Source organism: Heteronotia binoei, chromosome 4 (genome assembly GCF_032191835.1).
Source record: "Heteronotia binoei isolate CCM8104 ecotype False Entrance Well chromosome 4, APGP_CSIRO_Hbin_v1, whole genome shotgun sequence".
Taxonomy (NCBI): Eukaryota; Metazoa; Chordata; class Lepidosauria; order Squamata; family Gekkonidae; genus Heteronotia; species Heteronotia binoei.
This window is the reverse complement of record NC_083226.1, coordinates 69,734,860-69,762,508: the sequence shown is the minus strand read 5'-3', so window position 1 is coordinate 69,762,508 and position 27,649 is coordinate 69,734,860. Positions and strand designations below refer to the sequence as shown.

The window sequence follows — 27,649 nt, the reverse complement described above, 5'->3', positions numbered from 1 at the left end:
ATGGTTTAAATAGCTCTGCATGTTCAGCTGGTTTTAGCACTTGCTGGCTGCCAGCTTTTAGGGGAAGGGGGTGTTAGAAAGCAAGAGTGTCAGTTTGTTATGAAGAGGTCATTTGGTGACAGGACTAGAGAGGTTGGAATTGGAGGAAGATGAACAGGAAGTAGCCATGGCTGTCATTAAAGCTGTTACATTTTAGGTTCTGTGTAACACAAATACCGTGAATAAAGTCCATGCAATAAAATATATATTAGTCTCTTTTTATAATTTGCCACCAGCAACTTAGAAGGCATAGTTCTATAATTTTTAAAATAAACTTATTAATGCTTCTGTAAGATTTCATTGTGAACACTGAAGTATTTGCTGGACTTAAGCATTTAAAACCAATGACAGGTATTTCAAACTAATGGTTGTATGTCAGGAATTTTATTACAATATATAGTAGCTTTAAGTGATTGGTATCTGATATTGCCTGTTAGTAGCCAAAAGGACTGTCAGCTGTGAAATTCTTCTGCACAGACCCTGTTGGTAAGTTGCTCTTGTTTCATTCCCTGGAGTTTACTTCGGTGGGTTATGTCATGTATTCATCTTTTATAGCACTTTTCTTCATGTAATATTCTTCCAAAATAATTTTAAAATTGTAATGTGGAAAGGCTTAAAAGATTGATTTGCTAGCAGTAGCCACATCCTAATTGCATTCTTGGAAAGTTTTCAGATATTTTTGTTGTGGCCTTTTGTGAAATTAAGATCACTTTAAAATCAGATGCTGTCATATAATTATCTAATATTTTCTTGTGGTTTCATTTTGGCAGTACATTTGTGCAGGTACTCCTATTCCTCATTTATATACATGACAGCAATCTCTACTTCATGTGTCAGCAGAGTGGCTATTTGGAGTTATATCAGAGCAATTCTTGTCCTATGTTATAAGTAGAGACCTTCAAGGATTGCTGAAAACCAATTGCTTTCCAATTTTTACCTCTTTGAAGTTCACAAGCATATTACAGAGATTTCCCTCCATTATTGTTGTCTCCTTGCATATGGTGTGCACAGATACATTCTTCTATACATGGAGGCTTTTATTTTTTGCTGTTATGGTTATCTACTGTTGGTTGATTTAAGAATATTTTAGAATCACGCTAATGATCACCACCACAGCACACAGAGAACTGTGGTTAAAAAGTTCTGCAAGTTAATTTTGTGTTGTGTTAATGAGTTTTTACCACGGAGGTATAAAACAGTTATCAAAAGAAGATAATTTACAGGGAAAGTCAGGTAAATTATTATTTTTTTAGTTGATCTAAACTGTACAAAGTGTTGTACAAGTACTCATTACCTCCCTCAGATAGGCCATTTTAAATGCTAAGTGAAACAGAGTTCTAAACTGAACCAATAATTTAAAAATTGCAAGTTACCTGGTTCAGATGGCAAATATGTTATATTTCTTGAGGTACTCAAGTGTGTGGTTCTTTACTTCCTAATACAAATATGTAGAGTGTTATTGAAAGCAGCTTCCTATAATGCAAGCTTTTCTAAATGGTTGCAGGAAGGAAACAGAAAATGACACATTCTGCCTCAGAGGCAGAGGACATCTGAATGGGTTGTTCCCATGATCCTTCAGGGAGGCAGGAAAACTTTTTTCTCCTTTCTTTTGGCACCTTCGGGACAACCCGCCTCTTCAGTTTAGTTCCTGCCTCTGAAGGGAGAGCAGCTAGACAGCTAGGCTTAAGGATATTCCTTACCTTTTTTCTTCTACATTTTTCTAAACTTCTCCTTCCATTCTTACATCCTTTAAAAAAACCCCAAAACTTTCCTTGCTTTCCTGTTTGTTTGTCTTCAGCTTCTTCTGGCTCTTCCCCCGCCCCCTTCTCCCTTCTTTGATGGAAGGCTGAGCTACTGGGGGGAAAAAAGGATATGGAGGCCAGTCAGCATGACGGATTTCTTTCAGAGGACAAACAGGATTCGCACGCCGCAGACATGGCCATAGCAAACAGCAGTGGCAGGGCCGACTTGCCTTACAGGCATGATCATGCCATTCAGGGGCAACTCTCAGAAGACACGGCAGCCAGAGGCAAGTGGCACCACTTACTGGAAGAGCACGCGTCTTGGGGGAGCATGGCAGTGAGTCGTGGCAGCCATTTTGGGGCTTCAGCCCCCGACACCATCTCCTTCCCGCCTTTCAACTCTGGCGTGGCAGGATTACAGGGCAACGGTCTCTCTTCTGGGCTCTACTTGGCAGTGGTTGAACCTTCTCCAGCAGCGTGAATAATGCAAACACAGGATCCAAAACCTTCCTGCCTGAATTTTTTCAGAAAATGACACTAGCTACGCAGGAGGGGATGGAACAGTTTCACTCGCAAGTAGGTTTCCCTATCCCCGGTTTTTCCATGAGCGCTTTCCTCTCAGACTCTTCCTGCTTGGCCCACTAAAGCATCCCACATAGCTAATAATACACATGGGGAGAGACAGAACTTTAATGAGGATCCTAATCCCAGAGGGATCCATAGAGGAAGATAGGGAAGAGGGCGAATATTTCTTAGGTGATGAGGAAGAGGAGGTCAAGTTCCCGGAACAAGTCACTCGGTTTTTTTAAAGTCAATGTTTATCAGTATTTACTCTCTAAAACCTTGGTAGCCCTTGAAATTTGCGATCTTCCCTCAGAGGAAGAGCCCAAGCTGACAGGTTCCAAAAAGTTTAGATCTAGAACCAATGGCAATTCAGAATTTCTTCCCAGGGATAAGTCACCTGAGAATGAATTCCCTTTTCCAGAGTTCTTTGAACGCCAGTTAAGGGGCAGAGTGGGAAAAGCCTGCTACTTACAAACAGTTTCCCCATTTAGCCAAAAAGCTGTATGTCTTGTCTAATTATACCACTGAGTGTTACAGGTTCCTGCAGTAGAAGCTCTGGTAGCAGCCATTCAAACTTCTGGCCTCCTCTCCGAGGATGGTCATGGAAACATCAAGGACGCTCTATACAAGAAAACAGGTGTCTCTCAAGAGGGTACACGAAGCAGTAGCTATGGCTGTCAGAGCTTCCTCCTGCGCATCTCTGGTTTCCAGGACGACTATAGTGTGGCTTTGCAAACTGATCCAGTTGATCCGTGAAGATAATCGCAGGCTACTGGAGGGCGCCACCCGCATTCTAAAGGCGTCTTCCACAGGAGATTCCACATTGGACATTATTTCCTTTGCATCCAGAGCTATTGCTTCTAACACAGTTGCCAGATGACTGCTTTGGCTTAGGGCGTGGCAGGCTGATCTTCTGTCCAAGTTGTTACTATCGACTTATTCCTTTGATGGGGAAAAGCTGTTTTGGGAGTCACTGGACAAGATTTTGGTAGAAACAAGGGAAAAGAAGAAAACCATGCCAGAATCTATTCGCAAACCAGAAAGACGAGGCACCTATTCCTTTCACTTGCAACATTAATTGGACAAGTTTTGACCTGACAACAAAAGATCCAATTGGGATGCCTCCCGAACTTCTTTGAAGAGACCCTCCTTTGGGAACAGGCACAATAAGAGCTCCTTCTCCAAGTCTGAAAAACAGGAGCGCAACTCCAAATGAAAACAGGCCTGACTATGATCACATTCCGATGTTGGTCCAGCTTCTACACTTCCATCCATCCTGGGTAGCCTCTCATGCAGACACTTGGGCTTTGGAAATAATTTCCCACGGGTACTCCCATTGAGTTCAAATCCAACCCAACAGATTTGTAAGGTCTCTGCCAGCAAGAAATCAAGAAACAAGCGAATCATCACCCACAAAGCTCTTCATCATCTCTTATCTATGTGGGCCATCGAGCCAGTTCCTCTCGTGGAACAAGGTCAGGGCATCTATTTTTTTCTTTTCACAGTGCCCAAGAGGAACGGGGACTCGAGAGCAATCTTAGACTTCAAATTCTTGAACAAGTTCATAAAGCTTTGTCATTTCCGCATGGAGACCCTGAGTTTCATCATGAACGCTCTTAAGAAAGGAGAGTTTCTCACTTCCATAGACTTGACCGAAGTGTACCTACATGTACCAATACACCCTCCTCACAGGAGATTCCCACGCTTCACTTGGAAGGTCTGCATTTCCAATATCGGAAGCTGCCCTTCAACCTGTTGACTTCTCCAGGGGTATTTTCCAAATTGCTGGTCATCCCAATTGTACACCTCAGAGACAGGGTGTACATGTACATCCGTATCTAGATGATCTACTGATCCATTCTCGCAACGTCCAAATGCTACCAGGATATAGAGAAAACTATTCAGTGTCTACAATCTCACGGTTTTCTGGTGAACATGGCCAAAAGCGCTCTCTGCCCCACCCAGTGCATCTAACATCTGGGGCAATAATAGAATCTGTGAGCTGCTCACTGTCACTACCTCTAGCCAAGGCCCACAGTATCAGGGAAATCGTCACTTCAGTTCTCAACAGCCAGTTTTCTGCTCTGGCACTGCTAGCCAAGCTTTTAGGTCTGATGGTCTCTTGCCTGGACATGATGCAGTGGGCCCACCTCCATTCCAGACCATTGCAGTTTTTCTGCAGACCTTACCAGCAGGCAATCATGGAGCGAAGGGAAATGTCCCTGACGGTCCCTTATTCAGTCAAGCGCAGTCTTGCCCCACTGAGGAAGGTAAAAAAAAGGCCATCAGCTTCACTCTGAAGGTGTGTATCATAGAATCTTATAAATCATCTAACCTGCCAGTTCCTCAGGGCATTACAGCTCATTCTCTCCACAGTGCTTCTACAAATGTGGCACTCATCAACCATGCGTCGGTGGAAGAGGTCTGCAGAGCAGCCACCTGGTCATCCATCTCCACCTTCATCCGTCATTACAAGATTCACTCTATGGCATCAGCTGATACAGCCTTCGGAAGAAAGTTGCTTCAACGCGTTCTAAATCCAAGTGAAGATGATGATAATCCACCCATCTCAGGGACACTGCTCTAGTACGTCCCATTCAGATGGCCTCTGAGGGAGAATGGACCGTTGGTACTTACCATGAGGGGTCCTTCTCCCCAGAGGACAAGACGACATCTTGCCTCACCCTGTATCATCATCATCTATCTTTACTGTATAGTATTGCTGTTGTTTTTCACTCACCTTCTTAACTTTCCTGTGGTCCGTTTTATCTTCTGTATTACTGGTCCATAATGTTTTTTGCAAATGGTTACTGTTCAAGTGTTTTCTTTGCTAGTATTTTTTGCTAGTTATTATAGTTAGATATCTGGAGACAACGCTCTCACTGCTTTTGGAGTCCCTAAACTGAAAGGGGGTAGGTGCCCCAAGTCGGGGGGTCCACTCAGACTTGGGGCTGGTCTTTTACTGGTGGTGGTGGCACGGTACTGGACTGGGGGCACTTGGCAGGGCAGCCGGAGAAGTGCCCCGCCCCTCCTCAGTATAGGCAGAGATTCTGTGAGCGGCGCCGTGCTTTTTCCTCGGGGGTGAGCCGCGACTGCGCAGCCCCGAGTTGCATGGGCTCAGGGTCATCAGTCTCGGGACTGGTGTGCATGGGGGTTGTCACCGTCGCTAGGTGGCAGGGCAGCTGAGAGGGACAGGTGCTGCTTGGCACTTGGCAGCGGCTTTCCAGGCAGCCATCGATGCGGAGACACAGCATGATTAGGCCTTGCAGTGTGGCCGGTCGGTCTACTCATGCCAGCTTGTCAAGGACTTCATCAGCCAGCCCCTCCGTATACTGGTCCATGAGGTCAGCCTCATTTCAGACCAGGTCTTGAGATAGAAGCTTGAAATCGGTGGAGTACTGGGAAACTGAGTCCCTACCCTGCTTCAGGGTCTGGATCTTCTGATTGGCGGTGGCTGCTTGCTGGGGGTTAGCAAAGGCTACTGCCATATGATCCAGAAAGCCCTGGTAGTCAGTCAGCAGGGGTGATGGGGTAGAAGCAAGGGAGTAGCCCATTTAGCTGCCTGCCCCTTTAAGAGGCTGACAATCAAACTTACCTTGGTCTTTTCGTTGGGGAAATCTCTGGCACGTAATTCAATATACAGTTTGCACTGTGCCAGGAATGCAGGAAATTCCTCCACCTTCCCAGTGAACTTCTATTGGGGAAGCACCGGGCACTTGGGTGGGGCAGCGACAGTGGCTTTTTACTGTCCTTTTACTCCATGACTCTCGAGCTTACTAAGGAGCCTTTGATGAGGAACTTTTTCAAAAGCTTTCTGGAAGTCAAGGTAAACAATATCTATCGGGTCTCCTTTGTCCACATGTTTGTTCACCCCCTCAAAGAAATGTAACTGGTTAGTGAGGCAAGATCTTCCCTTACAGAACCCACGCTGAGTCTTCCTCAATAACTCGTGTTCATCAATGTGCCTACTCATTCTGTCCTTGATAATGATTTCTACCAACTTTCCCGGTATTGAAGTCAGACTGACTGGCCTGTAGTTTCCCAGATCTCCTCTGGAACCCTTTTTAAAGATGGGGGTGACATTTGCTACCTTCCAGTCCTGAGAAGGCAGGTGACATTTGCTACCTTCCAGTCCTGAGGAGGCAGATTTCAATGAAAGATTACATATTTTTGTCAGAAGATCCACAAATTCAACTTTGAGTTTTTTCAGAAATCTTGGATGTATGCCATCCGGACCTGGTGACTTATTAGTTTTTAATTTGTCTATCAGTTGTAGGACCACCTCTCTTGTCACTTCAATCTGACTCAGGTATTTCAACACCCCTTCCAAAATAAGTGGTTCTGGAGCTGGCAAACACTTCTCATCTTCCACAGTGAAGACGGAGGCAAAAAATGCATTCGGCTTCTCAGCCATTTCCCTATCCTCCTTCAGTAATCCTTTTACCCCTTGGTCATCCAAGGGCCCCACTGCCTCCCTGGCTGGTTTCCTGCTTCTAATATATTTGAAGAAATTTTTATTGTTGGTCTTTATGTTTTTTGCAATATGCTCCTCATAGTCCCTTTTTGCCTGCCTGTCACAGTCTTGCATTTGATTTGCCACAGCCTTTGTTCCCTTTTATTAATCTTGCTTGGACTAGCTTTCCACCGCTTAAAGGAGTCCTTCTTACTTTTTACAGTTTCCATTACTTTGTTTATTAACCATGCAGGCCTTCTCTTGTGTGTACCTTTCCTAAATTTTGGTATATATTTTATCTGAGCTTCTAGGATAGTAGTTTTAAATAGCCTCCAAGCTTCCCCAAGGGTTTTGACTGTATTTACCTTTCCTTTCCGTTTCCTCTTCACATGCCTCCTCATCTCAGAGAATTTACCCTTTTTAAAGTTAAACGTGATTGTGCTGGTCTTTTGGGGCAACTCTCTATTTATACAAATGGTGAAATCAATAACGTTATGGTCACTGCTCCCAAGAGGTGCGATCACTTTTACATCTCTCACCAAGTCTTGGGCATTACTTAGGACCAAATCCAGGATTGCCCCACCCCTGGTAGGTTCAGAGAGCATCTGCTCCATAGCACAGTCATTGAGAGCATCTAGAAACTCAATCTCTTTCTCTCGACCAGAACACACATGTCATACTTCCCAAGTTTCAACAGATTTTGACAGCTGGTCTTTGTTTAAACATATAAAATGTGTTGCATTAGCACAGGAAAAAAGTGTATATAAATGCCTTCTTTGTGTGGTTGTTATTATTAACTTCTTTTATAAGCTTGCTTTTCTCACTGAGTTGCAAGGTGGTTTACTAAATCTGGAAGGCAATTGAGTTAGGTAGCAAAGGCCTTACCAGTAGGGTTTGAGCAGGTCATCCACATGACTAATAGAGTGGTCATTCTAGATCTTCTAGAAGATGTTGAAATGTTGACAAACTTCACCTGGTTAGCCTGTTTGCTGGATAAAAATATTCTGACCACTGCAGTGCATGCCATGGTTACATCTACAGTAGATTACTAGAGTGCGCTTGTGACGGAATCAAAGGGTTAAAGTAGTAGCTGAGGACTCAAAGAGCACTGAGTCATGTGACCCGAGGGTGGGGGCCAGGTGCACTCAGAACTCTCAAGTCTGGAATGGGGGGTTAACTGTCAGAAAACGGTCAAAAACGGGGAATTGGAGACAGAGTGCTGTGAAGGAGACTTCGTGGGGAGGGAAGCTCTCGGTCGGCTTGGTGAAATCAGCCAGGTGGCTGTGGAGGGCATATCTCTTGGTCGTGGGTGCCCTCAGAGAAAGAGGAGGGTGACAAGAGACTGTCAAGGTGGAAGACAATAGTGGTCACAGACATATTTTACACTGCTCCTAAGAACTTACAAGGTGGCGGAGGGAGAGCCGCGGGTCTGAGGGAGTTAGGAGAGCTGGGGGCTGTCACACCAGATGCCTCCAGGGACCAGGCACATAAAGCCCAAAAGGCCAGCCTGAGTAAAGTTTTGGAGAAGGGAATAATAAAAGGACTGTGAACCCTGAAAAAACCTCAGTGCCCTACTGAAGGTGTCAAGACTACAGCCTGTATATAAACTGTTATTCATAAGAAGACACAAACTATCCTCTGTATAAACATCCCATCACCCCCAGTTCAAGCCTATCTGTAAATAAAGTACTGTGGTTGATTGTTTCGATCTTCGGTGCCTGAGTCTTTGGGAGAGACATCTATTCAGCAGTGATCCCCTCATTAGCTATCAACAGGACCCCCGAAGTGACTAATGTCATTATACGTCCTTGTTCAGTCACGGAAAAAGGCGGGCAATAGGCGGCCATTGCATTAAATGGTTATAGCGCTCTACATTGAAAAGTGTTCAGAAATTTCAGTTGGTACACAATGCTATAGCCAGAGTGCTAACTGGAGTGGGTTGCAGAGACCATATCACTCCAGTCTTGGCCCATCTACAGTGGCTTCTAGGTTGTTTCTGGGCATAATTCAAGGTGCTGGTCTTTACCTTCAAAGCCCTGTATTGATTTGGAACCAACCTATCTGAAGGACTGCCTAATCCCTTATGAACCTGCCCAACTATTGTCATCTTTGGAGACCCTGCTTTGGGTTGCTTTTGTTTTCTGAATTTAGCCAAGTGACAGCCTGAGAGTGGAACTTCTTAGTCATGGTACCAAAGCTCTGGGGCTCTCTCCCTTTTAAAGTCTTCTGTCTATTTCTGTTATAATCTTCTGCCAGTGAGAGAAGACATTTTTTGTTTTATTTGGCATTCCCTCAATTGTACCTCCTTCCTAAACTTCACTCCAGATAAACTAGGTTATGAAATTACCCATTGTCCTGATTAATTTCTGATAGTGGCAAACTCAAGATTTGCACCAGCAGTTCCTACCATTCATCATCCTTCTCAAAGGTCTCTGCGAGTGACTGCCTTAATTACTTGTAATCAAACTAGATAAGATACCTGTGCTGTTCAGCCTGTTGGATGATAGCCAATAGAACACAATTCTGCCTGCATTCTTAAGGGCTGCCTGTTTAGGGTACAGGACAACGGCACCATAGATCAGGAAGAAAATGGGATGTTTAGCTTTTTAAGAATGTGTTTTAACAGGCAGATTTAGATTGACATAGGAACAGTGTGCAGGACAGCATCCATAATGGAACACAAGAGTGCAGGTTGCTGCATTTTTATTCTTTGCCCATGTGGAAGAAAAAAACCATAGGAAAATAGTTTTAAGTGACTGTAAATATATTTGCTTTCTCTCTTTGTCTCTCTGTCCATCACACACTATGTGAAAAGTTCTGAAGTAAGCTAATTTGATTGCCTCTGCTCAAAGGCAGTTTGTAGATATTGCATGTAAACTTACCTAGAATGCAGCAGCAGGACATTCATTGTGAGCGCTTTCCTTAGCAACTGGTATTGTGCACTGTCGTTCTCTTGGTTCACTGAGATCTCACCCATATAAAGGTTGGAGCATAATATAGAATAGTTGCTAGAGATGAATTACTACTTAAACCCAGCTTAAATATAAAAGCAAAAGGTTTAAATGAACCTGTGCAACACCTACATTTTCTGTGAATATTATGGTTTAATGAGAGTTGGATGAAGCTAAACCTATCTAAGACAGATTATGTGGCTGGGGAAGCTGCAACCACTGGGCTGGTCACTTCTTCCAACCCTTGATGAGGTCCATCTTTCTACACTTGACACAGTGAGGAATTTGGAAGTATGGCTTGATTCTTTGCTCTCCATGGACAAACAAGTGTCCTTACTGAAAAAGACTGTGTTATACCTTCTGTGTTGGGCTCACCAACTGGCTCTCTATCTGTCATGGGAGGACCTTGCCTCACCAGTAGTCACCTTAAGACTGGAGTACTATAACACACTCTGTGCAGGGCTACCTTTGAAGATGCTTCGGAAGCTGCAAGTGGTCCAGGACGGAGCTGCCAGCTGCAAGTGGTCCAGGATGGAGTATCCTGGTCAGCTCATACAACACCTATCCTGTGGCAGCAGCACTCGCTCCCAATTAGTTTCCAGTGTTGGTACTTATAAAACCCTAATCAGCCCAAGACCCTCATACCTTTGGGACTGCCTTTCTTGGCATGATCCTCCTCGTCTTCTTCAATCTTGATCTTGGAACTTATTGAATGTCCCTGGTCCACGAACTGCCCACCTTGTGTCAACAAGGGCACAGGCCTTCTCAGTAGTAGCCCCGATCCTGTGGAACCAGCTGCCTGAAGAGGTGCATGCTTTGCAGGACCTCCCTACGTTCCAAAGGACATGCAAGGCTGGTCTGTTTCAGGTGACATATGAACATATAAAGCTGCCTTATACTGAATCAGACCCTTGGACCATCAAAGTCAGTATTGTCTACTCAGATGGGCAGCGGCTCTCCAGGGTCTCAAGCTGAGGTTTTTCACCCCTATTTGCCTGGACCCTTTTTTGGAGATGCCAGGGATTGAACCTGGGACCTTCTGCTTACCAAGCAGATGCTCTGCCACTGAGTCACCATCCCTCCCCTTTGGGTGATTGGGATCCACCAGGCAGCTGGTATACCTCAGCTATGTCTTCACCATCCAGGCATCCTACCTTGCTTGATAGTGGATGGATTTTAATGGGGATAGATTTTTAACTATTTCATATTTTAAACATTATTTATTGTCTCTTTGTATTGTTTTATTGGTGTATTTTATATGCTGTTAGCCGCTCCGAGTCCTGTTTGGGGGAGAGGGAGTAGAATATAAGTTTGTTTAATACATAAATCCACCTTTTAATGTTTTGCAGGTACGGGAGAAAGTGGTAAAAGCACATTTATTAAACAGATGAGGATCATCCATGGATCAGGATATTCTGATGAAGACAAAAGAGGGTTCACAAAGCTGGTGTATCAGAATATATTCACAGCAATGCAGTCTATGATCAGAGCTATGGATACACTCAGAATTCCATATATGTATGAACATAATAAGGTGAGCTTTCTGTTTTAGATATGCAGCAGAATTTTCCCTCATTTAAGTGGTTCCCCCACGGTTCTGGAAGATTCATTGGATGACTTCAAATTCATGCATCTGCTTCTTAGAGTTCTGAGTAAGAAAATGTTTATGTTGCAAAGAGGTCATAACATAAAAGAGGCTCCTTCATATAGAAAAATGGTGTTGAGGGTGAAACGTTCTGAGCTTTCCTTTTCTCTGCCATAACAGTGTGCAGGAAATCTCTTTATATGGAGGACCATTCAGTCATTTAAGCCCCTACCCTGCCTGTAGCCTAATTTGGAATATCTCAGTCACAGTTTTATTACCTCACAGAGAATCAGGCCTCTGCAAGCAAGACCCATGAGTATGAGGGCAGGGAGGAGAATCTCATTTCTCCAGCCTTTTGCTCTCCCTCCTTTTACTGTCTCTGTTCCATTCTGTCCCTGCTTCCCTCCCCCATGTCTTCTTTCCTTTTATCTGCTTCATTCCCACCTGCCCTCTTCAGTTCCCCACCTCAGCTGCTGTTTTCCTTCCAATTACAATTTCCTTCCCTTCCATCTTTTCATGTGTACTCTTTCCTCTACACTCACAGATCCTCTTCCCACTTTCCATCCTCTTTTCTTGTTCCCATTAACTCCTGGAAGGGTGAAGCAACAGTGGTGCCAATTGGGGGCTGCTGTAGCATTGAGTTTCTTTCCATGTCTGTGCACAGGCCACTCTTTTTTTAAAACTCTCTCTGTTTGTTTTCTAACTCTTCCTGTTTTAATTTTTTTTTCTCTAAATATGGAGCTTCCAAAGTGCTATGTGGCCCCATTGTGCATTTTTGACCCGTACCTTGGGAGAAGATTGAATGTTAGCTATATGATACATTAAGTCAGTTCATGACCAATGATCCAGAACCAGTCTCTGGACTTTTGAATTGGCAGCAAGTCTGTTAGATGTGGACTGCTGTGCTGTGTTGTTAGTGCACAATTTTCTGGACAGAAACCGTCCTGAATAAATGAATGGATTTTTCAGCATCCCTTTCTCAAAAATATCTTTTTCTGTGTTAAGTAAAAGGATGACTACTAAACATATCTCTTGAACAAGGTTGTGTTGAGAAATATGACCTTTTTGTGTTTGACACAGCAGATGCTTGACATTTCTGGCCTTGTGCCAGGTTTAGGCTGTTCATTGATAACTTGAGCAGATATAAAGCTAAGCCAGATGCAGAAAGGGTTTGGAGGGAAAATTTTGACTTGATTGAACTTCTAGATATTTCACTGATTCAAAGCACAATATTTTATACAATTTTTCTCACAGGAATTATGTGTAAGATTTTGTATTAATAGTATTGATGCTATATGCCAGTTACGCTAATTTGACTTTTGAAGACTTCTGTTCCTCATGTAATAAGGGACATTATTCAACACTTAAGTGTGTGTTTGGTTAGAGACCTTAGTAGCTTGTTGATTACAAACCTCCACTTTGTAAGTATGTGGCATGAATATAATGAATGATAGTTTTATCAAACAGGGTACATTTGTCAGCTGGAAACTGTTGTAACTGCACCTTCTGTCAACTCAGTGTCAAGCATGCTATTTCTGTGTATTAAATCAATATAGGTATTGGAAACCATTTCCTTTCTGCCTTAAAATTCTTCTCTCATAGTTGCATTTCAAAGCTTGTTCCCCCCCACCCCTTTCTCTCCTCTCCTTTCTTTCTCACCCCTGGGTAGAAGATTTAGAATATGCAAGTAACCTTGATGATAGAAGAAAGGCGCCTCCCCCGAACAGTTCCCATTCATACATCTTATCAGAAAGACAGGAATGTCTGGGAACCGGGAGAAGTTGTAACCACATAATGGTAGTTGGTAGGACCCTTTGAACATCTGTTGCAATTCACATCTGTATGTTATGGTTTGAAGCTATCTTTCCTATTACCTTTGAAGTAGCCTTTAAGAATCTATATCTTGTGAAACTTTGTATCACTTCCAAGGTATCGTACCTTGGGTAAGTACCGGATTCTCAATAAAACGAGTCTTTGTATCAAACAATTGTTTGGTTATTTGAAATACTGATGCTTGACATTTTGGAAGTGATCCTATTAGGAATTTAACTGAACTGGCAACTTTCTAACTGCATGGCGGAAAGAACTCCAGATAACAGTGAATTCCCTACTTCCCTGGAGAGGAGACGAGGCGAAAGCAGAGAGGACGAAGCTGGAATGAGGACCCCTCCGTGGCACATACTAGACGCCCACAGAGTTACAGGGAGAGGGTCTCCTCTGCATATTCAACAACTCCTCATCACCCCCCGAAGTTGGGAACTGTGAACTTCCACCATCCTAATGGAGGAGGCACAGCTCGGAGGGAGGCCATCCTAACGTGACATTCCCATAGGGTGAGAGTGATGATCGGGGAGAGTGGGCAAGAAGGCGCACGAGCTGGTGGTGGCGGGGAAGAACTCCGACCTGAGGAGGAGGAGGGTGAGGCTCCTGAACAACCAGGCCCTGAAGGAGAGGGAGAAGAGCCCTAACCCGATGACTGAGGAATACTCCAAACAATGAGAAATGAGATGGCTGACATGGCGAGGGGCTTGAGGGACGAAATACAAGCCAACGCCACCTTCATGGTGCAAGAGATGCGGAGGCTGCTCGATAGGGTGCTGCGGCCCGCAGATCCGAGGGAAGCACCAATACCCTCTCTGGCGAGACAACCCATAGCACTGCCGATGCCGCCACCACCGCCCCCTTCCTCCCGAGACTATGGCTGGGGAGGAGAGTTGGATGCGATGTTCGATGGTGACCCCGAGGAGGTAGAGTACTTCTCAATCCAGGCCAATAGCTACATGCACTATTGGGGGAACACCTTTCCAGATAAATTCAGCCGAGTAGACTACCTGGGGTCGAAATTGAAGAGGGCCGCCAAACGGTGGTACGTGAGACCAGAAGCCCTGAATTGGACACAGTGGCTGCCTTCCTTCAAGCCTTACTCATGCAGTACGAGGACCCACTTCAAGAAACTCAAACACTGACAGCACTACGAGACATGCAGCAGGGGTCTAAGTTCGTGCATGAGTATGCGGCCGAATTTTGGGCAAATACGGCCAAAGTCCGGGGGTGGAACGAGCTGATGAAAATCGAGCAGTTCCAGAGGGGCCTGAATGCAAGCATGTTGGATTGAGCTCTACAACAAGCTCATCCTACCATATTGGTGGGGTGGGTACAGCTAGCTGGTGAAGTAGAGACCAACATGAAAAGAGTGGACCTGAAACGCCAACAGCAGCAAGGTGGTAAGGGGGGACATGAGTCTCGGTCGGGAGCAAAGCCAGAAGGGAAGAAAGTTAACCCCACGGGGGGAGCCAATAAACAGACTACCCCGCGACGTTGCTTCCAATGTGGGGACCTGAACCATCTGGCTGCTAACTGCCCAGAGCGACTTTGAGGGCCCCCCCTTACTCCGAAACCCAGTGCACCGGCGTCAAAGAAGACCGCGAGTCGCCCTAAAGAATCAGTGAAAGGGAACACAGTAGCTGCTACTTCCATGGATGAAGAAACCATCATCTTAGATGAGTTGAGTGAGAGGTCCTGGAAAGACGAGCCGGCGGGAAACGGGAGCGACCTGCACTGAGAAGTGCCGAGCAGAGGTCGTGGAACTAACGGCACCACTAAGGGTGAGAATAATTGGATCTTTATTTTTTGTCCCATTGACTTTGTTAAACTCGAAGCTAAAGAGGTTTGTTCATGTTTGGGCCCTAATTGATTCAGGATGCACGAGAGAAATAATTACGCCCAAGTTAGTGGAAGCCTTGGGTCTACCCAAGATCCCATTACCACAACCCATACAATTTGAGCAAATGGACGGGACGGTAATGAAAGGGGAACCCTGCATGGACTAAACTCAAGCAGTGCCAGTGGGCATAGAAAATCACTGGGACACAGAACTATTTGTTATAGCTCCATCTGCCTCATTTGACGTGGTACTAGGAGTGGGGTGGTTGGCAAAACATGACCCAGACATTAAATGGGGAGACAAAACCATAGACTTTATGGATAATAAATGCGAATGCCACCAACGGGACAAAACTTGGGACCCTGAACCACCCCCTAGGAACGAAAGGCTGTGTTTAACGGTAGAGGAAGTACGCTCCATCCCCAAGGAGTATAAAGATTTTAAAAGGGTGTTTAGTAAAGAGGAAGCGAATGAACTTCCTCCCCATTGGGACATCGACTGCTATAGAACTGATCCCTGGGCAAGAGCTTCCTAAAACTAAACTGTACTCCATGGGATGGGTGGAAAAGACTGAATTGCAAAAGTTCTTAGACAAAAATCTAAAAAGAGGATTCATCAGACCGGCCACCGCCCCCCACACAGCCCCAGTACTGTTCAGAAAAAAGGACGGTAGACTTAGGCTTTGCACGGATTTTTGAGGGATCAATGGGATTTCCCTGCCAAGATCCAAGCAGTGCTAGATTGGGAACCCCTGAGGACACGTAGACAGCTCCAATCTTTCCTTGGTTTCGCAAATTTTTACCATAATTTCATTCAGGGATTTGCACACACCATGCTACCCCTAATGAAACTCTTTAAAACAAAAGGGAAAGTCCCGGAAACAAAGAGACTAGGGGCAAAATTAGAATGGACAGCCAAATGTCAGGAGGCTTTTAATAAACTGAAAAGACTATTAACTAGTGAACCCATTCTTAGTCACCCAAATGAGTTACGACCCTTTGTTGTTCAATGTAACGCCTCCACGTCACTGTAGGAGCCATTCTGATGCAACCAGATGATGAGGGGAGACTAAGACCCTGTGCATACATTTCCAAGAAATTCTCTCAGGAACAGCAGAATTGGTCCGTGGGGGATAAGGAGGCATTTGCCGTGACATTTGCCTTAAAAACCTGGAGGTCTTGGTTAGAGGGAGCCAGGAACAGCAGGAACAGCAGAATTGGTCCGTGGGGGATAAGGAGGCATTTGCCGTGACATTTGCCTTAAAAACCTGGAGGTCTTGGTTAGAGGGAGCCAGGGTCCCTTTTGAAATTAGGATAGATCATAAGAACTTAGAGGCACTCACGGGACGCAGAAAACTAACTGAGAAACAAATTCGATGGGCAGGATTTTTTGCCAAATTTGATTTTACTTTAAAGCACATTCCGGGCTCCAAAAACTTTTTAGCAGATGCTTTGTCTCGACTCCCCCAACACAATAGCCAAAGGGAAGAAGTTATTGACTCTATTATATCACCCCATCACCTGGTGGGGGCAGTAACCACTAGGTCTAAAGCTAAAAAAGAAAACATAGAAGAAAAGTGGGGAGGGGAAAGACTAATTGTTGAAGTGGAAAAGGAGGGAGACCAGAAACTGGATGGGGTTGTTAAGGGAGAGGGAGGATTCTGGTACCGAGAAGGAAAACTGTATGTACCAGAGAGCCTCCGGAAGAAAGTATTGCAATTTTGTCGCAGTAGTAAACTTTCTGGGCACTTTGGTTATGTAAAGACCTTACATCTGGTGAATCGACAATTTTGGTGGCCATCTATGAAAAAAGACATTTCAAGTTATGTAGCCACCTGCCCAGTGTGCATAATGGCTAAGAAAAGGTGAAGAAAACCCCTGGGACTATTACAACCGTTAGAAACCGCCAACAGGCCATTGTCAGTGGTTTCGATGGACTTCATAGTAGAACTCCCAGTATCACAAGGAAAAACCGTAATTTTGGTAGTGGTGGACACTTTCTCAAAACAAGTGCATTTCATTCCATGTACCCAGTTACCCACTGCAAAAAAGCTAGCCTACCTATTTTTCCAGCATGTGGTCAAACTACACTCATTTCCAGACATGGTTATTAGTGACAGAGGGCCTCAGTTCGTTGCCAACTTCTGGCGGGAGTTTTGCAAATTAACCAGCATGGAGCAAGGTCTGAGTTCCGTGTACCACCCTCAGACTGACAGACAAACGGAAAGAGTGAATGCTCTCCTAGAACAGTATTTACGGTGCTACGTAAATTACCAACAATCCAATTGGGTAGACCTATTGCTGTTTGCGGAATATGGATATAACACTAGTGTTCATAGTTCCACAAAAACTACTCCTTTTAGAGTAGTGAATCGTTACGAAGGGAAGCCTTTTCCACTATTACCAGGAAGATCTATTCCCGAATTACCCTCCTCATTTGAACATTGGTGGGGGAACTTGGGAAAGGTGTGGAAAGTAATACAAGAGAACTTAGAAGAGGCTAAAGACACTTACAAGAGACACTATGACAAAAATCATGCTCCAGTGTGGGACTTTAAAGTGGGGGAAACCATTTTCCTGACAACTAAGAACTTACCTATGTCTCAACCTTTGAGGAAGTTAGCTTACAAATTCCTGGGCCCGTTCAAAATAAAGAGAGTCATCCATAAATTATAGTGGAATTAGAATTGCCAAAAATGTTCAGTAAAAACCACCCTGTTTTTCATTGCGGTCTATTACGCCGAGATCCTGGAGCTACGTCTTGGCACCCTCGACCACAAGCTCCACAACCTATCCAGACTGGGAATCAGAGGCACCATGAAGTTAAAGAAATTCTAGATGCAAAGTTAAAGAGAGGGGTGTTGTATTTTTTAATTAGATGGAAACATTTTCCACCAAGTCACAATGAATGGGTGAAGCTTCAAATGTAAAGACAGCAGATTTGATAAAGAAATTTTACAAATTGAATCCAAATAAACCCTGGAAAAAGTCTGGGGGGGGTAGTATGTCAAGCATGCTATTTCTGTGTATTAAATCAGTATAGGTATTGGAAACCATTTCCTTTCTGCCTTAAAATTCTTCTCTCATAGTTGCATTTCAAAGCTTGTCCCCCCCCCCCTTTCTCTCCTCTCCTTTCTTTCTCACCCCTGGGTAGAAGATTTAGAATATGCAAGTAACCTTGATGATAGAAGAAAGGCGCCTCCCCCGAACAGTTCCCATTCATACATCTTATCAGAAAGACAGGAATGTCTGGGAACCGGGAGAAGTTGTAACCACATAATGGTAGTTGGTAGGACCCTTTGAACATCTGTTGCAATTCACATCTGTATGTTATGGTCTGAAGCTATCTTTCCTATTACCTTTGAAGTAGCCTTTAAGAATCTATATCTTGTGAAACTTTGTATCACTTCCAAGATATCGTACCTTGGGCAAGTACCGGATTCTCAATAAAACGAGTCTTTGTATCAAACAATTGCTTGGTTATTTGAAATACTGATGCTTGACACTCAGTACTGTTCAGAAGTTGTAGTTTCTGTGGAAGCCAGAGCTCATATCACAAGCCTTGTGAATTTGATGTTTATGGGTCTGTAAATTGGGCTGAGTTTGGATTTATGCAGGCGGTGTCATTAAACGGTGGAATTACAAGTGAATGAAATGTTTGCCATGTGAAAAACAGTTGAAATCATTCCACTTGTCGTTGTCACTTTGTGAGGTACTGTTTTGTGTGCAATGATTATCTGTATGACCATTTTACTACCCTTCTTTCATTCAATGTCAGATGCATTTTTGTTATTTGTAATTGCATGGAGAAGATTGTAAAGAACATTCTGAAGGTGCCACATGGACTGACTTTAAAGTGTTGATGAATATTTGTAGCCATAGTGAGTCTTATGTAAATGGCTTGGAAATATGTGGGATTGCTCTCAGATACACACATGAGGCACATTAGTGTTGATTGACTATTATTATGAACCAGCATGTCCTAAAGTGCCACTTGCCCTCATGGAAATCCTAGCAGTCATTTCCAGCACCTCTGAAGGCATCAGCATGCTTCCTCAATGTGGCTTGTCCATAGGGGTGAAGATAACATAGTCTACATACAGTCATTTCAGGTTGCATAAACCTGGCCTTAGTTTCTAAAATCATGTTGTCAGTTCTGTTTCTCTATGCTGTGAAATGTGACTGCTGTGGATCAAGAAGATAATGATTAGTATGAGCAAACAGATCAAAGACTGGACCTAATACTATAAGCAAGTTGCTCTTCCTAAAGCTATTCTTGTGATATGTAAAAATGTAAATGATGCTTAAGAGTCTGAAGGCTACATCCTCTCAGTATGAAATAAATAGAAATAAGGTCATCTTAAAAACAGTTTCAGTTCAGCATTCATGTTTCTAAATCTTCCTAATATAAACACAAGGGCAACCTGGAAAACAGGAAAAGAACTCTCTAATCACTTATATCGGGAAATCCTATCCATCTGAAGTTTCTGTTTTGTTTTAAGTCTCAGTAGCAAAGTATTTTTGTTTTTGTTTCCCCATTCAGTTTCAAAAGTTTACAGTACAGTTTAGGAGTCTGCTGAGATGCTGGATGCTATTGATAGATTTAATAATGTGGCATGGGTGATGTCACGAGCTGGGGCTGAGTCAGGCAAAGTCCAGGGGCAGTCCAAGGTCAGCAACTCGTGAGCAAGGAGGGTCCAAGGTGCCAAAACAGAATCGTAATCCGGGTATCACAGGTCAGAGGTTCAGAAGCCGAAGTCAGGGGGTCCAGAGGTCCAAGCCAAAGTCAGGAATCCAAAAGCCAAAGTCAAGAGCCGGAGTGGATGCTAGGATGTCAGGTATGTGACTAGTTGCTTCCACAAAGCCTCCTCCCAAAGCCCACAGCTATATAGCCCTCTGCTGCCTGTTGCTCATTTGGGCTAATTGCTGTCTCAGAGCAGCAGCCAGGATCCTGCCGAAACTTAAGCATCCTCACACTTAGAAGGGCCAGAATCCTTTCACCACTCAGGGCTCAGGGAGCGTCTTGCTTGTGAGCGTGCCGCCCTCCTCCGATCCCTGAGGTCCTGACGAAGGCGGTCACGCACACGAGCCACCCGAGAGGGCGAGGCAGGGGGGCTTGGATCTTCTTCAGCAGGAGGCAGGGGCACTGGTGCAGGTGGCAGGGGCACAGTTCCTTCTGCAGGCTCTGCAGGCTCGGTTTCTTCTGCAGGGTCCCCAGCACCCATGACACTATCCCCCCCCCAGGGCCCCCCGCCGTCGAGGGGCCTGGGAGGTCGGGGTGGTCGCTGTGGAATCGTTGCACCAAGTCCGGGGCATGAAGATTGTCCACAGGTTCCCAGGACCGGTCTTCTGGGCCGTATCCCTCCCAGTCCACAAGGTACTGGAGGCCTCCACGATGGTACCGGGAGTCCAGAATCTGGCGCACCTCATATTCTTCCTCGTCATCCACCAACACCGGTGGTGGCGGCGGTGGGGAAGGAGGCCGAGCTGGGTCAGGGGGTGCAGCTGGAACAAGGAGGGAGCGATGGAACACAGGGTGAATGCGGAGGTGGGGTGGCAACTGGAGCCTGAAGGCGACGGGGTTTATTTGTTCTACGACGGGGTAGGGTCCAACGAACCGTGCATCCAGCTTGTGAGACCGACCAGGCCGGCGCAGGTAGCGAGTTGAGAGCCACACCTGATCCCCCGGCTGCACTGGAGGGCCTTCTTGCCTCTTTCGGTCCGCAGCCCGTTTATATGCCTCCTTGGCCTGCTGTAGCTGCTCTCGGAGCAAGTCTTGGCTGGCGCGGAGTTCTTGCAGGTAGGCATCGACGGCGGGGACATTCGTGGGTGGTAGGATTGCCGGGAAGAACCGAGGGTGGTACCCGTAGGTTGCAGCAAACGGGGTCATTTGGGTGGATGAATGGACCGCATTGTTGTATGCAAACTCCGCTAGGGGCAATAGAGTGGTCCAGTCATCCTGCTGGTAACAGGTGTAACAGCGGAGATATTGCTCTAGCGTGGCATTGGTGCGCTCTGTCTGGCCATCTGTCTGTGGGTGGTAGGCTGAGGACAGGTGCACTCGAGTACCCAGGCTGGAATGGAGGGCTTGCCAGAACCGAGAGGAGAACTGAGGGCCCCGATCGGAGATCAGATGGGCTGGGAGTCCGTGCAGACGAAAGATGTGTTGCAGGTAAAGCTGGGCCGTCTCCTGAGCTGTGGGAAGTTTCGGGCACGGAACAAAGTGGGCCATCTTGGTAAATAGGTCGACGACCACCCAGATACAAGTCTGACCCTTGGAGCGCGGAAGTTCCGTGATGAAGTCCATCGAGATGGTCTCCCAGGGTCCTGAAGATGTGGGCAAGGGCTGTAGCAACCCTGAGGGTTTGGCTGGGATGTCTTTGGCCCGTCGGCAGACGTCACAGGAGCTGACATAACGGGCAACATCAGCGCGAACTCGTGGCCACCAGAATTCCCTTGTCAGCAAGTGGGTGGTCTTATGCTGTCCAAAGTGCCCGGCGGGTAACGAGTCGTGGGTCAGGCGTAGCACTTCTGCTCGCAAGGGCCCGGGCGGCACATAGAGGCGTTCGCGGTGTAGCAAGAGGCCGCCTCGAGACGTGAACTCGCCTGTTGGGTCATCTTGGAGAGCCTGGAGGTGTTGCTGGACCCAGGGATCATTGGCCTGGCTAGCCCGAATGTCCTCCACGAGTGCTGGTGAAGTGGAGGTGGCTGCAAATACTGAGGGTGGCAGGATTGGAGCAGCGGGCACGGTCTCAGTTGAGGCAGGGGCGTATTCTGGTTTCCGGGAGAGCGCGTCTGCTTTCCGGTTCTGGGTATGGGGGATGTAGGAGATCCGGAAGTCGAAGCGAGAGAAGAATAGGGACCACCGGATCTGGCGCTGGTTGAGACGGCGGGTGGTCTGGAGGTGTTCCAAGTTCCGGTGATCGGTGAGCACTTGAACAGGGTGGCGAGCCCCTTCGAGGTAATGTCGCCAAACCTCAAACGCCGCCTTGATCGCGAGCAACTCCCTCTCCCAGATGGTGTAGTTCCTCTCTGCAGCAGTGAGCTGGCGCGAGTAATAGGCGCAGGGCTGGAGTGGCTGGGACAGCTCCTCGCGCTGGGACAGCACTGCTCCCAGGGCCACGTTGGAGGCATCAGCTTCCACCGTAAAGGGAAGCTGGGAGTCAGGGTATCTCAGGAGTGGCCCGGTGGCAAAGCGAGTCTTCAGGGTGGAGAAGGCGTTATCGGCCTCTGGGGACCAGCGGAAGGGTTCTTTGGGGCGGAGTAGTTGAGTCAGGGGTGTGGTCAGGGATGCGTAGGCCGGGATGAATTGCCGATAGTAGTTGGCAAAACCAAGGAACCGCTGCAGGTCTTTGCGATTCTGAGGAGCCTGCCAGGTCAGGACCGCTTCTACTTTTTTCGGGTCCATGAGGATCCCCTGCGGTGACACAATGTGCCCAAGGAACTCGACGGAGCGCAGGTCGAAGTCGCACTTCTCCAGCTTGGCGTAGAGGCCATGGGCTCGTAGGCGCTGCAGGACCTGGCGGACGTGCTCGGCGTGCTGGGCAGGATTGCGGGAGTAAATTAGGATGTCATCCAGGTATATGATCGCGAAGCGGTCGAGCAGGTCCCGGAATATGTCGTTCATGAACCTCTGGAAGACAGCTGGGGCATTGGTCAATCCGAAGGGCATCACCAGGTGCTCGTACTGCCCGTATCGGGTCCCAAACGCGGTCTTCCACTCGTCTCCGGGCCGTATGCGCACCAAATTGTACGCTCCACGGAGGTCCAGCTTGGTGTAAATCTGGGCCCCCTTTAAGCGATCCAAGAGTTCAGGGATCAGTGGTAGAGGGTACCGGTCGCGGATGGTGATCTTGTTCAGGGCCCGGTAGTCATTGCACAGCCGCAGCTCCCCACTTTTCTTCTTCACGAAGAGGACTGGAGCAGACAGGGGAGAGGTTGAGGGTCGTATGAATCCGCGTTTCAGGTTCTTGTCCAGGTAGTCTCGCAGAGCTGCCAACTCAGGCTCCGACATCGGGTACAGACGCCCCACCGGGAGTGGTGCCCCAGGTACTAGGTCAATGGCACAGTCATAGGGCCGGTGAGGGGGAAGCTGATCCGCTCCTGTCTCTTCGAAGACATCGGCGAAGTCCGCATACTTCTGAGGGAGCTGAGGACCACCACTCGGGATGCCGGCTGCTAGAGTGGTGGGAGGAGTCAGATGGGGGCATGGGTCTCGGAAACGTAGTTCCTGCTGGGCCCAGTCCACGATGGGGTTGTGCAGCTTCAGCCAGGAAAGGCCCAGAATCAGCGGGAAGCGAGGCATGCGGGCGACATTAAACTGCAGCTGTTCTTGGTGCTGCTGGACGTGGAAGGTGATGGGGCAGGTCTCCTGGGTGACGGGGCCAGAACGGAGGAGGCGCCCGTCGATAGCCTCCACCAGCGTTGGAGTCTCTTTTGTCTGCACTGGTATCTGGTGCTGCTTTACAAAGGCAGCATCTACAAAACAGTGGGCCGCTCCCGAGTCCAGCATGGCATATACAAACAGCCAGCGTTCATCAGGCAGACGGAGTTTGACTGGTAGCAGGAACGGGCCCGGGGTATCAGTCTGCTGTTCGGAGGACCCAGCTAGTCGCCCCAGGCTGGAGGGCCCACTTACGCCTGGGGCTGCTCTTTTGGCGGCGGTGGCAACGAGGGTCCGGGTATCCGACGCTTAGCAGGGCAGCCAGAGGCATAGTGGCCTGCTGTACCGCAGTAAAGGCACAGATTCTGCGTGCGGCGTCTGGCCTTTTCTTCTGGAGTCAGGCGGGGTCGAGCAGCTCCAAGCTGCATAGGCTCCTCCTCGGCTCTGGTACTAACTGGGGATGGGCGAGGAGCAAAGTGGCACGGCGCAGGGAGCTGGCGCCCTCTGGTCTTGGCTTGGCGGCGACTTTCCAGGCGGCCATCAATGCGGAGGCAGAGGGTGATAAGTCCTTGGAGCGTGGGTGGCGACTCCACCCTGGCCAGTTCATCCAGGACTTCCTCTGCCAGCCCCTCGGTAAACTGGTCCATCTGGGCAGCCTCATTCCACGCCAAGTCTTGGGCCAGGAGCTTGAATTCGGTGGCATACTGAGCCACTGAGGATTTGCCTTGTTTCAGCGCCCTGATCTTCCGGTTGGCTGTGGCTGCTTGGACTGGGTTTGAGAAGGCAGCAGACAGGTGGGCCTCAAACCCCCGGTAATCAGTCAGCAGGGGAGAGGACGCAACCAGCAAGGGTGTGGCCCATTTGGCCGCCTGCCCCTTTAACAGGCTGATGATGAAACACACCTTTGTTTTGTCGTTGGGGAAGTCCCGAGCTCTTAGTTCGAAGTACAGCCGGCACTGCGCTAGGAAAGCAGGAAATTCTTCCACGGCACCCCCAAATCTGTCAGGTGGGGGAACTGGGCACTTGGCTGGAGCACTGGCCACAGGTTGTTGCTGCAAGTGTACTACTGCCTGTGTCAGCTGCTGTACCTGGGCTTGGAGCGCAGCCAGTAGTCCTGTGGTTCCACTTGCTTCAGCATCCATCCTGTGGAATGGGTGTTGGTTGTGGGTGGAAGCAATCTGTCACGAGCTGGGGCTGAGTCAGGCAAAGTCCAGGGGCAGTCCAAGGTCAGCAACTCGTGAGCAAGGAGGGTCCAAGGTGCCAAAACAGAATTGTAATCCGGGTATCACAGGTCAGAGGTTCAGAAGCCGAAGTCAGGGGGTCCAGAGGTCCAAGCCAAAGTCAGGAATCCAAAAGCCAAAGTCAAGAGCCGGAGTGGATGCTAGGATGTCAGGTATGTGACTAGTTGCTTCCACAAAGCCTCCTCCCAAAGCCCACAGCTATATAGCCCTCTGCTGCCTGTTGCTCATTTGGGCTAATTGCTGTCTCAGAGCAGCAGCCAGGATCCTGCCGAAACTTAAGCATCCTCACACTTAGAAGGGCCAGAATCCTTTCACCACTCAGGGCTCAGGGAGCGTCTTGCTTGTGAGCGTGCCGCCCTCCTCCGATCCCTGAGGTCCTGACGAAGGCGGTCACGCACACGAGCCACCCGAGAGGGCGAGGCAGGGGGGCTTGGATCTTCTTCAGCAGGAGGCAGGGGCACTGGTGCAGGTGGCAGGGGCACAGTTCCTTCTGCAGGCTCTGCAGGCTCGGTTTCTTCTGCAGGGTCCCCAGCACCCATGACAGGTGATAATATCAAATATATAAGACAATATTGTTACCCAGGAATGTATATATTATCTTGAACTCAGTAAGCAGTAGTATTATCCTTAAATACTATCATAAAAGCAAACTGGCTCTGAAAAAATGATTTTTGATTAAAAACTTTCTTTTTTCCCAGTAATTTACACTGTTTACACTGAGAGCTCCAAATACATTGCTTTACAGTATTGTGAAATGTTTGCATAATTCCTCCACTGGGACTAGTTTTTACTGTAATAATTTCTGATGTGATTAGCCAATACTAGTTATATTGGGTATAGATTCTGAAATAAGGTGCTAAGAAGACGGTATTCGGCAGGTGATATTTTGTGTGTTTCTCAGCATTCTGCCCAAAGATATTGGAAAGATAGAACCATCTCCTTAAAGCAAATCAGTAGTCTACTTGTCCAGCAACTGAGTTCTTCAATAAGATGTGTTCAGCTGTTATATTATCAGGAACTATCAATTAATTCTCTTTTGTTCTCCTGCATTTTTTGGGTTCTGAGCTGTGCTTGAAATATTTATAGTCTATGGCACTGAGCTTCTGTTGGTCATTAGGATCTTCTCCTGTCAATGAAATGTGAATCTTCCTTTGGAAACCAGTGAACTGCCAGTTTGTTTAAATCTGTTTCCGAGAAAACGCCTATAGTTGTATAGGTTTGCATCAATAGTATCTATACTACCTATAGGTCAAATACCCTTATGAATGCTTTGACACTCATCCTGATAATGACTCACCATGTCCTGAAAAATCATCAAGAAATGACTTCAACAGAATGTTCTTAAGTGCACATCATACAGGCTGAGTAATTTATAAGACCATTTCAGCACAACCAGATTAACTGGAAGCCATCGCCCTTTAAATATTTATCAATATAATTTTATAGATTCTTAACTCCTGGCAGCCCCAGGGCATTATCTTTTTTTTATTTCTTATCTTTGGAAATGTTGGTAAATACAACTTGCTTGGAATGGAGAGCAGAGAAACATTGCATTTGAACAAATTTCTGTTCCAGTTCTATCATTTGTAATAGGTCTCATGAATACATAGATATTTTACCTTTTTATTTTTGAGGTGGCATGTTGATTTTACTGCATGCTCTGTTCCTGATATAGCTTAGGTATTTACACTTGGATAAATACAGTCACAGAAATTATGCAAGACTCCTTCAAGGATCACTTGAGTATTTATTTTAGTATATTTTTATTCTGCCCATTCCCATAGGTCTCAGGGCAGAGTACAGCATATAATAAAACAATAAAATACAATAAAAACATTTTAAAAACAAACAGCACTCAGAGAAGTTACCCAGCCTGGCCATTTCACATCATGATATCTCACAGGTGACAGTGCCGATAGGGGAGGCCAACCAGATCAAGAATAGACGCCTGCAGCCTGGTGGAACAGTTTTACAGGCCCTAAGGAAGGCTAATAAGCCAGTTAGGGCCCGGATCTCTTTAGGGAGCTGATTCCACCAGGCTGGGGCCAGGACCGAAAAAGCCCTGGCCCTAGTTGGGGTAAGGCGGGCGTCTCTTGGGCCGGGGATGGCCAACAGATGTTGGGAGGCCGAATGTAATGACCTCCTGGGCATATATGGAAGGAGACGGTCCTGCAGGTATGTTGGTCCCAGGCCGCGTAAGGCTTTAAATATTAGAACCAAAACCTTGAAGCAGATCTGGTACTCAATGGGCAGCCAGTGCGGACTGTGGAGCGCTGGCCGAATGCCCACCCGTAAAGGTGGTGCAGTCAGCAGGCGAGCCGCCGCATTCTGCACCCTCTGCAGTTTCTGGATCAATCTCAAGGTTAAGCCAGTGTAGAGTGAGTTACAGTAGTCTAGTCTGGAAGTGACCATTGCATGGATCACTAGCCAGGTCCTGGGGGGATAGATATCCTGCTAGCTGCTGAAGATAACAAAAGGCAGACCTGGCAACCATCGTGATCTGGGCCTCCATGGAAAGGGAGGCATCCAAGGTCAGTCCCAAGTTCTTCACCTGTTGGGCTGGCACCTACGTGGCACCGTCCGAAGCTGGGAGCTGGATGCCCATACCCACCCCGCCCCAGATACAGGACCTCTGTTTTAGCTGGATTCAGCTTCAGCCGACTCTGTTGTAACCACCCAGCCATGGCTCCCAATGCCTTGGACAACTGGTCAGAGATGGCGACAGGCCGGCCACACATCAACAGATAGAACTGGGTTTCATCAATATACTGGTGGCAACCCATCCCAAAACCTCAGGCAAGCTGGGCAAGGGGGCGCATATAGATGTTAAATAATATTGACGAGAGAACGGCTCTCTGCGGCACTCCACATATAAGTGGATTGTAAGGCCACCCCATGAACTCCGGTGATGGCGAGGCGGTGGGTCATAAGGTTGTAATCTGTGGAGTAGAAATCTGTGGAATATTAAATCTGAGTAGAAATCTGTGGAATATTAAATAAGCCTTTTAACAGCTTTTCACACCCACAG

The 27,649-nt window shown here is 46.9% G+C and overlaps 1 protein-coding gene across 1 annotated transcript in view; it reads left to right on the top strand.

Moving 5' to 3' along the window:
• Positions 1 to 27,649, top strand: part of LOC132570621 (guanine nucleotide-binding protein G(q) subunit alpha) — a 232,842-nt gene that overhangs the window by 68,413 nt on the left and 136,780 nt on the right. Inside the window, exon 2 of the mRNA XM_060237486.1 lies at positions 11,099 to 11,283. Coding sequence (XP_060093469.1) covers positions 11,099 to 11,283 — 185 coding nt within the window. The remainder of the gene's footprint in view (positions 1 to 11,098; positions 11,284 to 27,649) is intronic.